General features: G+C 39.8%; 2 protein-coding genes across 2 annotated transcripts; both read left to right on the top strand.

The window, feature by feature from the left end:
* Positions 1–321: 321 nt before the first annotated feature.
* Positions 322–1,382, top strand: LOC145483548 (uncharacterized). Its single transcript, XM_081462081.1, has one exon. It carries the CDS (start codon positions 358–360, stop codon positions 718–720), a length of 363 nt encoding a protein of 120 aa, XP_081318207.1. The 5' UTR covers positions 322–357; the 3' UTR covers positions 721–1,382.
* A 10,968-nt stretch (positions 1,383–12,350) lies between these two features.
* LOC145485540 (uncharacterized) lies at positions 12,351–13,672 on the top strand. The gene has a single exon (XM_081464198.1). The coding sequence runs from the start codon at positions 12,351–12,353 to the stop codon at positions 13,152–13,154; it is 804 nt and encodes a 267-aa protein (XP_081320324.1). The 3' UTR covers positions 13,155–13,672.
* The last annotated feature ends 1,000 nt before the right edge of the window (positions 13,673–14,672 follow it).

The following is a 14,672-nucleotide window of genomic DNA, read 5'->3' as shown; positions in this document are numbered from 1 at the left end:
ACATTTCTTAAACATATCCAAATTTACATCACGTAAATCAAGCGAGTCAAATGCCTGAAGACACAATTCAATCTTCTCACTGAGAACGTCTTCTTCAGATTCTCCATTAACTGATTCTTCTTCATTGATTTCCTCCAATTCTTGAGATGACAAGTGATCCCTATCAGCTAAAACTGCTTCTCAAACTGCATCTGTCGAAAGATCATTTTTCTGGCCTTTGGCCGCCATATTGAAATGTTTCACTTTGTTGAGCAACCGCTGACATGGCGCACCGCCGACCCCTGCCACATTTTGAGTCTCCTGTGCCCACTGTGAACCCTTGAAGATAATTTAAAGAAACAATTTGCCGACTCGGACATGGGGGTAATCAATGCCACTTCTATTGTAGATCTGGGAATGTGGCCAGTGAAAGAAAAGATGAAGGCATTTGGAGATAAAGAGGTGGGTTTCATAGTGAAACACTGTGAAGAAAGTTTAGTGAGTGCAGGCATGGATGTTGACTCAGTGCAATTAGAGTGGACCCTGTCCAAGAAGGATCTTTACAGTGACAATGATCCAGAAGAAATTAAAAATTTGTCATGGCGTGAAATTAATTGGAAGTGGAGATACCCATATGAAAACGTCTTGGCTGTCATTGACCTCCTCCTTTGCCTTCCTTCCTCCAGCACCGAGTGCAAGAGAGGCTTCAGTCCCATGGAAAACATCAAGACAGATGTCTGAAACAACCTCAAAGAAAATTCTCTTTGTGATTTTATGGTCATCCAGCTAGAGTCACAAGCTTTTGAAAGTTTTGACCCTACTTAGGCCATTCACTATTAGAATCAAAAGGTGACAAGAGCAGATACCCTTTCCTTTAGGATGGTAAGAAGCTACAGTGACAAGCACCTGTTCTGGCACCAGAAGTGAGGGAGGCTATTGAAGTTGATGCTACAACAGCTGCTGACTCAGAGACCACTGAAGGTTATGCTCCAACAGCTGTTGAATCACAAGACCCTGCGGAAGGTGATGCTCCAACAACTGCTGAATCAGAAGACATCATTGAAATGCAAGAGCAAGAAGAAGCACAAGTTGAAGCTAGAAAAGGGAGTGATTATGCAGACAGTGGTGATGACAGTGGATGGAGTCAGGAGAGTCAGAGTGTGACGATAACGAAGAAACAGTTGACAGAAAATTGATACAATTTTAACGCTTTCAGTCTTTAGTCTCAGACTATAGCTTCCCTTTTTTATGAGCTGTCTTCCATTAACCAATATTGGTTTATCTGGAATCTGATTTGTTGCCTGTTTTTGCACCTGTTTCTAGTTGGAGTCCCTAACTCATAAAATAAAACAATTGTTTCAGTGATCATACAAGCAACTACAGGAATGTTTCAAGTAATGTTGATATTCCGTTTTAACACAAATGCCACCTGTAAAAATGATACACTCTGAAGATTATCAACGGCATCATAGCAGAGCTCCTGCGCACCGAAGGTCCACGAGCGGAGCCCCATACCTTAGAAAATTTGGTAACCCATCAATCTGAAAAATTTGGGTTGTCACGTGACAGTCCATATGTCCATTCATATGTCCGTACACCAATACCTTGAAAACTAAGAGAGTAGCACCATTACCATAGCTACATGTTTGATTTTGGGCATCCACGCTATTGTTAAGTGACATCTGTCACATTAAGCTATCCGCTGACCAGTATCACGTGACCTTTATCGTGGGCTCAGGTTTAGAGCTCATCAAGGTTGTTTGTTTTTTTGAAATTAACTGCTGACCAGTTACTGGTTTTCCGATTGGATCATGGGCCAGGTCATGTTATTTCCCTGGGAGAGAAGGAGGGAGTACTTGAAAAGGCAAAATTTTGGCGCAAATTAATCCCTGGCGCGTTGTTGACTTTTCTTCTGACATATTCCTTGCACAATGTCTCTTGGAAAGTCCCTGATATATTGCATATGTAATTTTTACAATCTTGGTTAGGCTTGTTGGGTATAGATTGTCAAAATTTAACTGGAAAAAAATAGCAAAACCACACACTGAACAATTACATGCTCACAATTGATCATTTTTGGAGTTTCTGATCCAATAAAAAATAATTCTCTTTTTCCCTTATTGTCAGTTATTGCAATCAGGAGCTCTCCTTTTAGGCTTGGCTAAATCTATATATTAAGAACAATGTAACAATGCATAATAAAAATATATATATGTCTGAATTTATGAAAACTGTGTTAAAGACTGCACCAAAATAGTGGGCATGTTTTTGGAAAATCAGTTAGAAAATGTACATAAATATGGCCATGTCGTACCGAGAGTGCTATCTACCTCGTGTACTCGTAATAGAGTCCATACCATGCCTATACAAGCCTTTGAAGTCGCTGTAAATGAGTCGAATGAGCCAAACAAAGCTAAATTAGAGCTTACACTGATCATTTGGTTTGCCGCCACACTAATTTAGACAGGCTTAACCTCTGCGATTTCACCTAAATGACCTCACTATGTCTTTACTGTGGGTTAAATTAGCCAGTCACGCTAACAAGAGCATGGTAAGCAGTGGAATCGGTTATTTACCTCTATATTTCAGCCAAAAAGTAGCCGTTACGTGACAATTCATCTCAATATCTGACCGGATTCGCAAAAACATAGCCATAGAATTTGACTTGTCACTGATAATCTAACTTGCTACAATTCTGTCCTAGAGCTAGCTTTCCACGAGGCTTATCATAGCTCAAATAGCAGCAAATAACTCTCCTGTATACCTTTTGAGGCCAGGAAGACTAAATTCACCGTCTTTTCGTTGAATCATGAATTGTACAATTTAATTAAGAGTGTTTTTAACATGAAATTGGAGTCTAAATCAACACGAACGTACAGATATCAAAACTGCGGCGGAGAGCCAATCTATTGCTTTCTAAAGGCCTGATCGTCCTAAATGGACTGAACAAGAGCTTCCTACATCGAGAATCGATTGAAATTCAAACAAACTAGGCCATAGTTAGCGGTAAGCGAACACTCAACATGGTGTCGTTACGTCAATTATCGCCCAGAAGCCACGCAAATAAATTTCTACCGCGCTAGCGAATCACAGACAGTTCTGATACTTAGCTAAGCCAAGAATGCCTAAAATTGATAAAACAAGGAAATTCTAGTCACGATCAGCGCTTGAACTTATGTTCTCCTCTCTCCTTGTGGCCATGTTTTGCTCGCAAATAGCAATGTCCCAGATGTACTTCAATTTTGTCGAGCGCAGAATGGCACATCCAGATTTCAACAGATTTTTTTCTAAGTCTTTGGCAACATCAAAGTTCAGAGCAAATGACGCCAACAGCAGCTAGAGATGTCTAGTCCATTGCACATCTAAGCCCTAAATCAATGTGCCTAAAGAGTTTTGCCATCTAAAGCAAGCACAACATTATTGCCACAGGGCAAACGGCCTACTGTTAGGGGACTAAATGTGACCCATACAGTTTACACATCTCCTCAGGCCCGCCTCACATACGATAATGGACGACGCTTACTAGCAAATCGTTAGACTTGGGCCTTCATTGGACTTAATGATGTCCTCGGGCAGACTTCCTTTAGACAACAAATGCAGAACACTAATCGGTCGCTCCTTGTCAGAGCCACCACGCGAACTGAATTCAGACGAGTGTAGCTTGGGCTAAACTTAACGCAAATTGAAAGGGGGGTTGATAAATAATGAAAAAAATACCTAAATAAATGAAACGTGCGGCAAGGAGTTTCTAAACTTCGTGCTAGGTAAGATTTACAAGCTGCTGTCATAGCGAAAGCAGAAAAAAACAAATAAATCAAAAAACACCTGATTCAGTCTTTAACACCATTTTCATAAATCCAGACATATATATATAATGTACAACTATTTCATTCAAACAAAACTATGCCTAGTGAAAAAAGTAGTTGAGTTGTGTTCTTCTATTATGTTCCTTAATCTCAATTTTCTAAATCTTTTTGAGCATTCAAATTCAGCACTCAAGTCTAGATGTCTGAAAGCTCAAAAAAAGTAAAACATCACATATTAGAGTCACTATCCTTCATAAACTAAGAGTAAAGTGGCAGTACAGTTCAAGCCATGCTTATTTTGTGCTGTAGAAAGTAAAGCCGAAGTTAACATGTAATTAAGAGCACAGAGAAGGCAAAAATGGATGTTTTTTTGAGTAGTGCACTTAAATGTGTAGGTTTTTCTAACGGGCAACCAAGGATTCATCAGGGCAACCAAATTCACGGGTTTGGTTGCTTAGCTTTTGAAATAAGCACAACCTAGACTTTTTTTAACTTCAAGCACTGCGTTAATGTGGGCAACATGACAATTTCTGACCATGGAAATGGTCTCTGCAGCAAAGCAAGTAGAAGCCAACTTTGTTGACCCAGAAGATAACCTGAGCTTGACCTGGGGCCATGATGAAGAGCTCGCTGGAATGTCGAGGGTTTGAAGACTTGCACCATGTCAGCTAGTTTTATCATAGCAATCGAGTGTCAGTAGCATCAAGAAAAAGTTGCCTTTTGGGTCAATCTTGTTCAGTTAAATCACATCTCTGACTTTCATGGCAACTTGATCTGAAACGATGGCAATGGCCAAAGATCCAAACTTCGAGCACAATCTCAAAGACCTCACTCGTCTTATGGAAAAACAAGCGCTTGGCTCTCCTTATGGGGCACAACCAAAGAAAAACTCAAAAAATCAACGAGCGCATAGATATGTGAAGTTGTCCTGCCGTCGGCCGTCTCCTCCGAGTTAGAACTCAAGCAGACTAGACAGGAGAATCCCAAACTACAACTCGAGATCATAAAGGCACAAGTGGAATTGGCCAAACTGGCTGCCGCAAAAGCAGAAACTGGCAGTGCCCAGCAACAGATCTCGCCAGATAATCTGCACACAAACCCTGATCTCCCACTCACGAAAATTCTTGAAGCCTCCACACCACTGAATACTGCCCACGCCAGTTTTTCATCTTTAGACACCCTTCGCACACGCCAGAAAGCTTCATCAACTTTACCCAACCAGTATATTTTCCCCAGTAAAGGTACGTTGGAGTACAATTGACTATCTATGGGTGAGTTTGTTAGTGGCTATTTAGAATTCTTTAACACATCCAGAGCTCCCCAGATCCAGCTTGTTCAGCCATTTACAATTGCTCATGGGTAAAGCATCCACATACTCCTGGGCCAGTGTCCACAATTTTCACTTATCTCTTCATAACCCCATCCAAAGCAAGCATATGTTATGGTCTGACAATGACACAATTAAAGGAGCATGCCCACACATTCTTCATGCAATTAGATCTTAAAACCCCGCCTCACCTACTACTGCTTTCACCCATCCCCCAAGAGCGAGGTCAACTTCTAAGTCATGTGAGACTTGGAATTACACTGGAGAATGCTCTTGTGACGCCACCCAAGCCAGTTGTGTTTGCAACAGTGTGGAACAGCCCCCATGCTTCTTTGTAAAAAGCGCAAATATCCCATTCCAAGACTAGTCGCAGGAGGAAAGAACACCAAACAGTCGTCCGAATGACAGATCATCCCCATTTCCTTGGCCGATGCAGTTTGCACCCTTGGCCGAGGAGTCCCTAATTTTAGAGGGGTGCGAATCCCAGTTTCTTCGCATTTCAATTTGCCTGTATAGGAATCCTATCTTACAACATATGACGATAACATTGTTGTAGACTTCTCAAAATTTGGTTGGCCTATCAACTGCGATACTTCAGTTCTACCAAAATCTACGTTAAAAAATCATGGATCAGCAACAGGAGCAAACAGTAAACACATATTGAACACATACATTTCTAAGGAGTTATCTTATCATTCAGTCTGTGGGCCATATTGATGCAATCCTTTCAATGCGGATTGCATGATTTCACCATTGCAAAGCATCCCTAAGCGAGATTTGAGTGAGCCTGGTATTGTACACATATTGTCTTCCTCTGGATGCCTCTGTAAATTCTCGCATCCCATCAGACAGCTTTCTTATTGAACCTTACAAATTACGAATACAACAAACTGAATTTAAAACTGACCACCAATCTAACAACCTCCAAAGAAAACTCGCCAATGACCTGAAAGAGATCCAACAAGGCAAACACATCTTCGTCAAAGCAGATAAAACAACCAACCACTACAAGACCAAACCAAAAGACTACGTGCCCCTTGTACACAAGAACGTAACAAAAGCCTACAAAAAGACAAACCAAAATGTGCCAAATGTGATAACCTCTGTCGACAAGAAAGTCACAGAAAAGCTTGGGCTAGATGACCGAATTGAAGTTTCAGCCAACGGAGATTCATTGATAACCATGAAGGACCACAAACCCGATTTTCTGAACAACCCAACCAGCAGACTTATAAACCCAAACAAATCAGATATTGGAATCATCAGCAAGCAAATTTTAGATAACATAACCAAAAATGTGAGCTACACAACACAAGTGAACCAATCGAAGAGTACATCAAATGTCATACAATGGTTTAAAGCCATACCAGAAAAAACCATGCAACCAAACCAAAGCATGCCTTCATCACCTTCCACATGTGCGACTTCTATCTGTCAATCTCAGAGCAGCTCCTTATGAAAGCACTCGACTATGCATCCCAATTCACCACCATCACCCAACACCCAACAATACCACCACATTATCACCCATGTGAAGTCACTCCTGTACCACCGAAAATCCCCATAGGTAACAAAAGACTTTGACAACATGTTCGACGTGATTATGGGTTCTTACAATGGCGCTGAAACCTGCGAGCTCATAGGAACATACATGCTGTCCCTAATCACCTCAAAATTCAAAGACCAAGTAGGACCCTCCCATGGTCATGGTTTAGCAGTTTGTAAAGCCACGCCAAGAGAGATGGAGAAAATACAGCAACAAGTGAGCAATGTATTCAAATTGAATGGCCTTAAAATTCACAATTGAAGCAAACGAGAAAACTGTTAACTTCCTAGAAATTGCCATATGTACACCAACAGAGCAACCACTCCCACCACTACTAAAAAATATCCCAGAAAACATTAACAAGAGACGGATCCATCACATCTAGCGAAGAAATTTTTGAGGAAGCCATCTCCCTGTACCAAACAGCACTTGATGAAAGCAGATACACCTACAAATTAACATATAACCCACAACCCACCCAAACACCAACAAGAAGCCGCAAGAAAAATTCCCAAAGAAACATCACTTGGTACAACCCCCCATGGAACTCCAGCATCAAAACCAACCTAGGAAGTTCCTCAACATTGTTGACAAATGTTTCCGAAGAACCACCCGCTTCACAAGATCTTCAACAGGCACAAGCTCAAACTTAGCTATTCTTGCACTCCAAATCCAACAAGCAATGTAACTGCCAAACGAAAGACGAATGTACCCTTGAAGGAAAATGCCTCAAAATGAATGTAGTCTACCAAGCAATCATAAATTCCTGTATTGCCACATCAACATTTCCCGACGCTTGGAAAGTTGCGAGGATAACCCCAACCCCTAAGACCAGTGGCTCTACCTTCAGTGTATCAGACATGAGACCGATATCAATACTTCCGGTCCTTTCAAAAGTTTTTGAAAGACTCGTACACCACCAAGTCATCGATTACATTGATTCTCACTGCCTGTTAAAAGAGAATATCTCAGGCTTCAGGAAAGGACACTCAACGACTACTGTTCTATTAGGGATCAGAGATGACATTATTCGCGCCATGAAGCGAGGAGAAGTTACCCTCATGGTACTAGCCGATTTCTCTAAGGCGTTTGATACCATCAAGTACAAGAATGTTCTTGAAAAGCTCAGCCTGTTGGGCTTTTCCAAGGAATATCTTAAATGGACGATCCAATATCTTACAGGAAGGAAACACTTTGTGCAAGTCGATGACAAAACGTCAGAGCTTTGTAGGGTGAGTTTCGGCGTACCTCAAGGTTCTATCATGGGGCCACTCATTTTCAATCTCTACATGGCTGACCTTCAGTCATATGTACGCGGAGTTAAATGTCATCAATATGCTGATGATACCACATTGTACACACAGTGCAAACCAGCAGATCTTCAATCAACTCTAACTGAACTTTCTGCAAGTATAGGCAAATTGGAAGCGTGGTCACGTGAAGCAAACTTAGTCATTAATCCTTCCAAGACTAAGCTGATGTTATTATCTACTCCGCAGTTATCAAAGGTCCATCATCAACACTGAAAAGTTCGACATCACAATCAACAGCATCCCCTTGGAACGAGTGACCACCACTAAATTATTGGGGTCTCACATCCATGAGCATCTGAACTGGGAAGGAAATGTCAGACAAGTAGCAGCATCCTGCTATGCTACTCTAACAACCCTAAGGAAGTTAAAGAACATCCTGCCTTTCCATATCAAAAAGAATTTGGCACAGGCACTGGTTCTAAGCAAGCTATATTATAATGACATAGTATACCACTCACTCCCAGATTATTTAATGAAACGTCTCCAGAGAGTACAACAGGCTACAGCTAGTTTTGTGCTTGGTAGATTTGTGTCATCCAAAGACATCCTTACGAAACTCAAATGGCTTCCCGTAAAGGAACAATGCGAATGGAACCTACTTAAGGCAACTCACAAAGCTCTTCACAACCCATATTGCCCAAGTTATCTGAAACTTAATGTATTTCAACACGAAAGATGCTTAAGATCTAGTAACAGCATTCAGTTAGAGAGATCTTTAATTAATAATACTCTACAGGACCAGACTGCAAGTTTATTTAACACGTTGCCCAGCAACATGAGGTGCTGCCAAGACTATATTAAATTTTGTAAAGACACCAAAAACATTATTTTTAAGAGAGCTTTAGAACACCTGGCATAATTTTAATTATTTATTTATTCATTTATTTATTTATTTTAGCATATCTTAAAACACAATTTTATCTCGTTTACATATAGATATAAATTCTTAGATATCTTTTAATCTTTTTACAATTGTAAATTTAGTTAGCATTGGGCAGGCGAAGAGCCACCCTGTGGATATACTGCCCGAAATGCCATTATTATTATTATTATTATTATTATTATTATTATTATTATTATTATTATTATTATTATTATTAACAACCAACACAACAACAGAATCATCAAAGAGTATTATAGAAACCATAAAACATCCTTCCGACACGTCAACAAAAGAAACAACACTGAACTTCCAAAACATGTATGGAAACTGAAAGACGCCAAGATACCCTTCAGCATAGAGTGGAAAGTAATCAGAAAATGCAACCCCTACAACAATACTACCAAGAAATGTAATTTATGTCTTTATGAGAAACATATTATAATCTGCAGGAAAAATCTATGTAGCCTCAACAAATGTAATGAATTAGCAAGTTCATGCCCCTACAGGAACAGATGTGTACTCCAAAACTTTAAAATAATGTAACGCAATAATAAGCACCATAGCAACCACATATTTGTATTTAACTGCCCATGTTTGAATTTACCAGTCATTTGTTGATGTTGCCTGATGAGTGTGGTCACTCTGACCATACAAAGCAGGACTGTAGCAATAAAAAGATGAATCACTCCCAGGGTTGTCAAAAAGGGCCGGCAACCGGCAAAATCACCAGCTACTTTGAGGTTTTCACAGGCTGCAAATTGGCGGGGATAAGCGAGAAAAAATGGCCAATTTCAATAACAATTAAATATAGGGGAAAAAAGAGCGCATTAAAATTATCTATTGTTTCGCTCATGGATTGGATGTATTTTGTAATGCACAATTTACAGAAGAACTTTCCGCTCACTTCGCTCACTCGCGTGCGCTGTGATGTACAAAATGCAAATAAGGCGGCTATAAATAAATTTACATCTGGTTTGTTTACATTCTCTTTTCCACTTGCTAAATTAGCCAAGTCTGCAGTTATGTTCTCTTAAAACAAACCTCTAGTTAGCGGCGCCAATTTGAAATCAAACTTATACATTTAGATTCCGCCTTTCGTTGGACACGACGCTGTTAATGTTTGTTATCTAATTATCAAAATTTGATAGCCCGCAAAGTTTTCGAATTTCAGTTTTGAAAGTGATGTTGATTCATTTTGCAACACTATATTTTAAATTACTTGGCCGGCGTTCAAGGTGTAATTCAAAACTGTCGGTATTTTAAAGACTATCATTGACAGCTTGGTTTTATCTTTTGTGTGTTATAACGTTAAATCTCAAACAACGTCACGTAATCATTTCATGGGAGAAAAAATACTCGGTTTGCTTGGTGAAGATACTGTTTTCATCAGCATCGAAGTGTGCAGTTTCGAAATGTATTTTACCTTTACATCCTTGCAAAAGGTAAACACTAAAATTTGTAAAGATGTTGACTTTGAAAATAAATTCCTTTTAAGACCTTTTAACATCATTCACAAACAATGCATTACATTTTTATGCTAGCCGATGTCTCGCCACTGTCACGACGGTGTTTAAACAACCAGATGTATCAAACAAACACATTTTCGCCTGGTTCTTGAGAGAAAATTCGTGTTTTGTGCAAGTTTGAAAGGAATGGCTAAACGACAGTCTTCTTTGGTGAACTTTTTTAGCAAAAGAGAAAGAAGCGAAAGAAGTGAAGGTGAAGGTAATTTCTGTGAAGCTTTTCGTGATACAAAACTGACGTAGTACAGGTTTAGTCGATAATCTGAAATTACACTTTCCAGTGCGAGTATTAGGTGCTCTTTTCATTATTTCACGCGTCACAAACATTTTTATTTTAGAAGAAGCTCAAGAGTCTCAGACACTTCAACCACAATCTCAACAGCTGGCAGGTATGGAGTGTTTGTCAAAATAGGACCAACTAGCAGTAAAGGAATATTTGACACATTTTTGATTTGTCAATTTCATGATCTTATTGTTTTTAGAGCCTAGTCAGTCTAAAGTTAATGTAGCAACTCCTGCCTGTGTACAGAACAATTCTGTTCAAGCCTAAGGGCAGCCCAGCAAATCAGGTTAGCATCACAAAAGGACTTCGAAAAAAATAGTTCCACTTTGTCTGCCGCGCTAAATAAATTACTTGCGTTTAACTTTCAGACTCCACGATTTGGACTTCTGATCAAGTAACCTCTGCCATCAAGGAAATGTGGCCTGAAGAAAAAGTCCCCAACTTCTTTACCTGCAGGCTCTCTGGATGCTCCTGTTTTAGCAGGGAAGAACAGGGACGCCTTCAGGTTGCAGAAGATGCCAAAAAAAGGAGAAAAAGAAACCTGACAAATTTAAACACGAGTGGATGTTACACCCACGCTACTGGTCTTTATGCTATGTGGAGAGGCATGGATTTTATTGTGTACTTTGTAAGAAGCATAATATGAAGAGCACCCAGAACAAGTCACAGATGTTCAGTGAGTACCTCTAAACGACTAAAGGAAGATTCATTGAAAACACACATGGCTTCAAGTGTCCATTCCTCAGTGGTGGAGGCAGACCTGCTACAACGGATGTCAGTTTTTCATCACTATTGAAAAAAATGAAGTTCAAACCACAGTTCTTCAGAATGTGTTTGCCACTGCCTTTTTTCTCATGAAAGAATTCATTGCTAATTGAAAACTGATCCCCCTTATTAGTTTTATGGAGAAGGTTTTGGGAATGTCCCAGCTTAAGCACTTCTCCCACTGTTCTCAGGGTTCTGTTCAAGAAATCTATTTAGCTCTTGGTGAAACTGTAAAGCAAAACCTTTTGAAAAGGGCCAGGAATGCAAAAAGCTTAGGTATTCTGATAGACGAAGTTACTGATATATGTGTCATCACAGATGATCTCATTTTTGCAGTTTTGGGATGGAGAAAGCTCATCCGTTACAACGTTTCTCTCTTCTCAGAATGTGTTAGAGGACTTTGCTATTTGCAACTCAGAAGCCATTACAGAGTTGGTAAAGAAGGAATCGTCAGCCTCTGGATTAGACATCAGCAAACTGATGGGCCTGTCAACAGATGGGGCAAATGTGATGGTTGGAAAGACCCCTGGGGTTGCTGCAAAGCTAAAGCAAAGTAATGATAAGCTTCTTAATATGCACTACGTCTGCCACCACTTAGCACTGGCTTGTACAAACAGCTGCCAGGAGCTGAAGTTTATCAAGGAAGTGGAAAATGTCCTTTGGCAACTATGGTACTATTTCCACAATTCTCCCAAAAAAGCTGCCTGCTCTCTTAAAACTCAAATCCAGCTGAAGAAAGTCAGTCTCAGTTACACTGACAAAACTAAAAAAAATCTTAGCAAAAAGGCTAAAGACGGCATGCCAGACAAGGTGGCTCAGTTTTGATACCTCTGTTACTGCAGCCTTGCAGAGCTATGTAGCTATCCTTTTGTCCTTGCAAGAGATAGATGATGCTACAGCCATTGGGTTTATAAGCAAACTCAAGATGGTAAAATTTCTTGGGACCCTTTACATTCTTAATGCTGTCCTGCCTGTTCTTTCATGTCTGTCAAAACAGTTTCAAGCTGGTAATTTTCACATTTTGATAATAAGACCAGCTGTAAATCGAGCCATCTCAGCCCTAACAGATTTGAAGACAGCCAACCAACCTTCAGAAAAACTACAGGCACACATCGACTCCTTCACAGAAATCTCAAATGACCTAAAGCTTGGCAAAGATACTGGAAAGCAGCTGGAAACCCTGCTGGCCACATATGTTGATGGCCTGTCAACCAACATAAAAGATCGCCTTGGAAGTTCTCCAAAGGTTATTGAGGCCTATGCCATCTTTGATCCCCTTCTGCTACCACCAAGTGACGATGACATCTTCAAGGAATATGGGGATGCTGAGGTGAAGATACTTTCCAATGATTTTTTCCCGGGTGATGAAGATAAGAAGACGAAGTTGCTTTGCCAGTGGTCTCAAGTCAAGTTTTTTCTCTCTGGAAGAAAATTGCAAATCCCAGCTGGAAGCCAGAGCAGCACCTTCTTCATGTCCTTCTTTCTTAAAAACAAAGGCATTTTCCACCCCTCTATCTTTGAGGAGCTATTGTTTGTGGCTGAAGTCGGGCTTTGCTTACCCTGCAGCAATGCCTGGCCAGAGAGAGGAGGTAGTGTCATAAACATTACCAAGACAAAGTTTCACAATCGTCTTAGTAATGGGATGTTGAATGTACTCATGCAAGTTTCTTTTAATGCTCCAGAAAATGAAAAATGTGGTGATGTTGTCAAAGCTGCAGTAGATAACTGACTTAAACAGAAGCCAAGGAAAAAGTTGAAAAGAGCAACTATATCTCAGCCCAAAGTGAATTTGGAATCGTCCAAGCTCAAAGTGTCAGAGGAAGAAACTCTGAATGACCATGAAGAGTTAAGTGAAGGTGATGATGGAGAACATGATGAGGAAGGAGCTGAAGCTACCACTCAAGATGAAAGCTCCCAGGAGAATGAGGCGGCTGCTGCAGAAGAAGAAGCAGCAGCAGTCGCTACTGCAATTGGCCTTCCTGAGCCTGATAATGCTTATGACTCAGCATTTGAAAGTTATTGTGGTAGTGATGATGAGTTTCGAGACTCCCTTTTGGCAGAAAATCATACTCCTTGTGGTGTTTTAATGAATCCTTTCTAGGAACATTGAAATTGTTTGAAGTAATAGTATTACTTCATAAATAGTGATATCGATTGTGATTTTTTATTACAAATGATATATTATTTGGTTGAAGAATATATTAATTATATGAGTAAAGTAATTGTTCTTATCTAATTTTTGTAACAGCAGGTCTGTATCCCTAAAAATGATTCCTGCTTATCTAATTTCAAAATTAGTGAGATTGTTTTGAAGTGGAAACAGAATGCTCAAGTATGGTGGTTACCTTCATAGTACATTGTAATCAAGTAATATGAAACAGGAAGTTAAGGTAATTCCTCTGAAATAAAAGTGACAATAGACTTTTGTTCAAACTTTGTCCACTGAATATTTGTCATATGATAACTTCAATTTTGAAATAAAAAGGGGGGTGCCTATGCTCATTAAGGAGCAGTGAGGCATTGAAAACGCCCCATTTTGGCATTATTTAATGCTTATTATAAAAATGCATTCTCAGTAATTGTAAAATCTTTGAGCCCAGACTCATAACAAAACGCATTAAACTACAGTCAATACATTGTTTCGCACACAAATAAACATTTTAAGTTTGATTCAGACAGAAAGCTAAATCCTTGATTAAAAATTTGAACCAAATTTCTTGAAGTGGTTACCGACTGCAAAATAGAAAAGACCACAGTGTATCTGCTATTTTTCTTATTTATTCAATTTTCAGCAATAGAAATTAGATCAGTCTTTTCTCATGCGAAGTTTATGATTAGTTGATTACAATGGCTGGAAAAAAAATTGGGGTGCCCATGCTCGTTGGTGAGCTAGAGCCATTTTTCAATGAAAGAGCTCAATATCAAGGCAAATCCGTCATGTTTTCAATATGCGCGTGCATGAGCGCGCGCTAATGACGCCATAAATTATGCGCAGTAAGGATGCGCAATGAAGATTGACCTTAAAAATCAACATTTGTAGAGGTTAAAGTCATACTATCCCAGAGAATAAAAACACAATGAAACTGAGTAGTCATAGCACTTATTTTTCTTTTAGGAAGCAAGACTTTTACTTGTTAGAAAATGCTCTGAGGAGAGGCAATTTCACCTAGCGTAAAAATTTCTAATCCATTTTGCTACCGGGGGCTTCGCCCTCTGGGCCCCCAACAGGGTCACTGCCCCTGTACCC

The sequence above is a fragment of the Orbicella franksi genome, chromosome 4, assembly GCF_964199315.1.
Source record: "Orbicella franksi chromosome 4, jaOrbFran1.1, whole genome shotgun sequence".
Lineage (NCBI taxonomy): Eukaryota > Metazoa > Cnidaria > Anthozoa > Scleractinia > Merulinidae > Orbicella > Orbicella franksi.
Note: the sequence above shows the minus strand (reverse complement) of the source record. Positions and strands in the feature narration are given on the sequence as shown.

Bases quoted from the DNA above. Each gene is read 5' to 3' on its own strand.
- LOC145483548 (XM_081462081.1), top strand. From the start codon at position 358: ATGGGGGTAATCAATGCCACTTCTATTGTAGATCTGGGAATGTGGCCA.
- LOC145485540 (XM_081464198.1), top strand. From the start codon at position 12,351: ATGGTAAAATTTCTTGGGACCCTTTACATTCTTAATGCTGTCCTGCCT.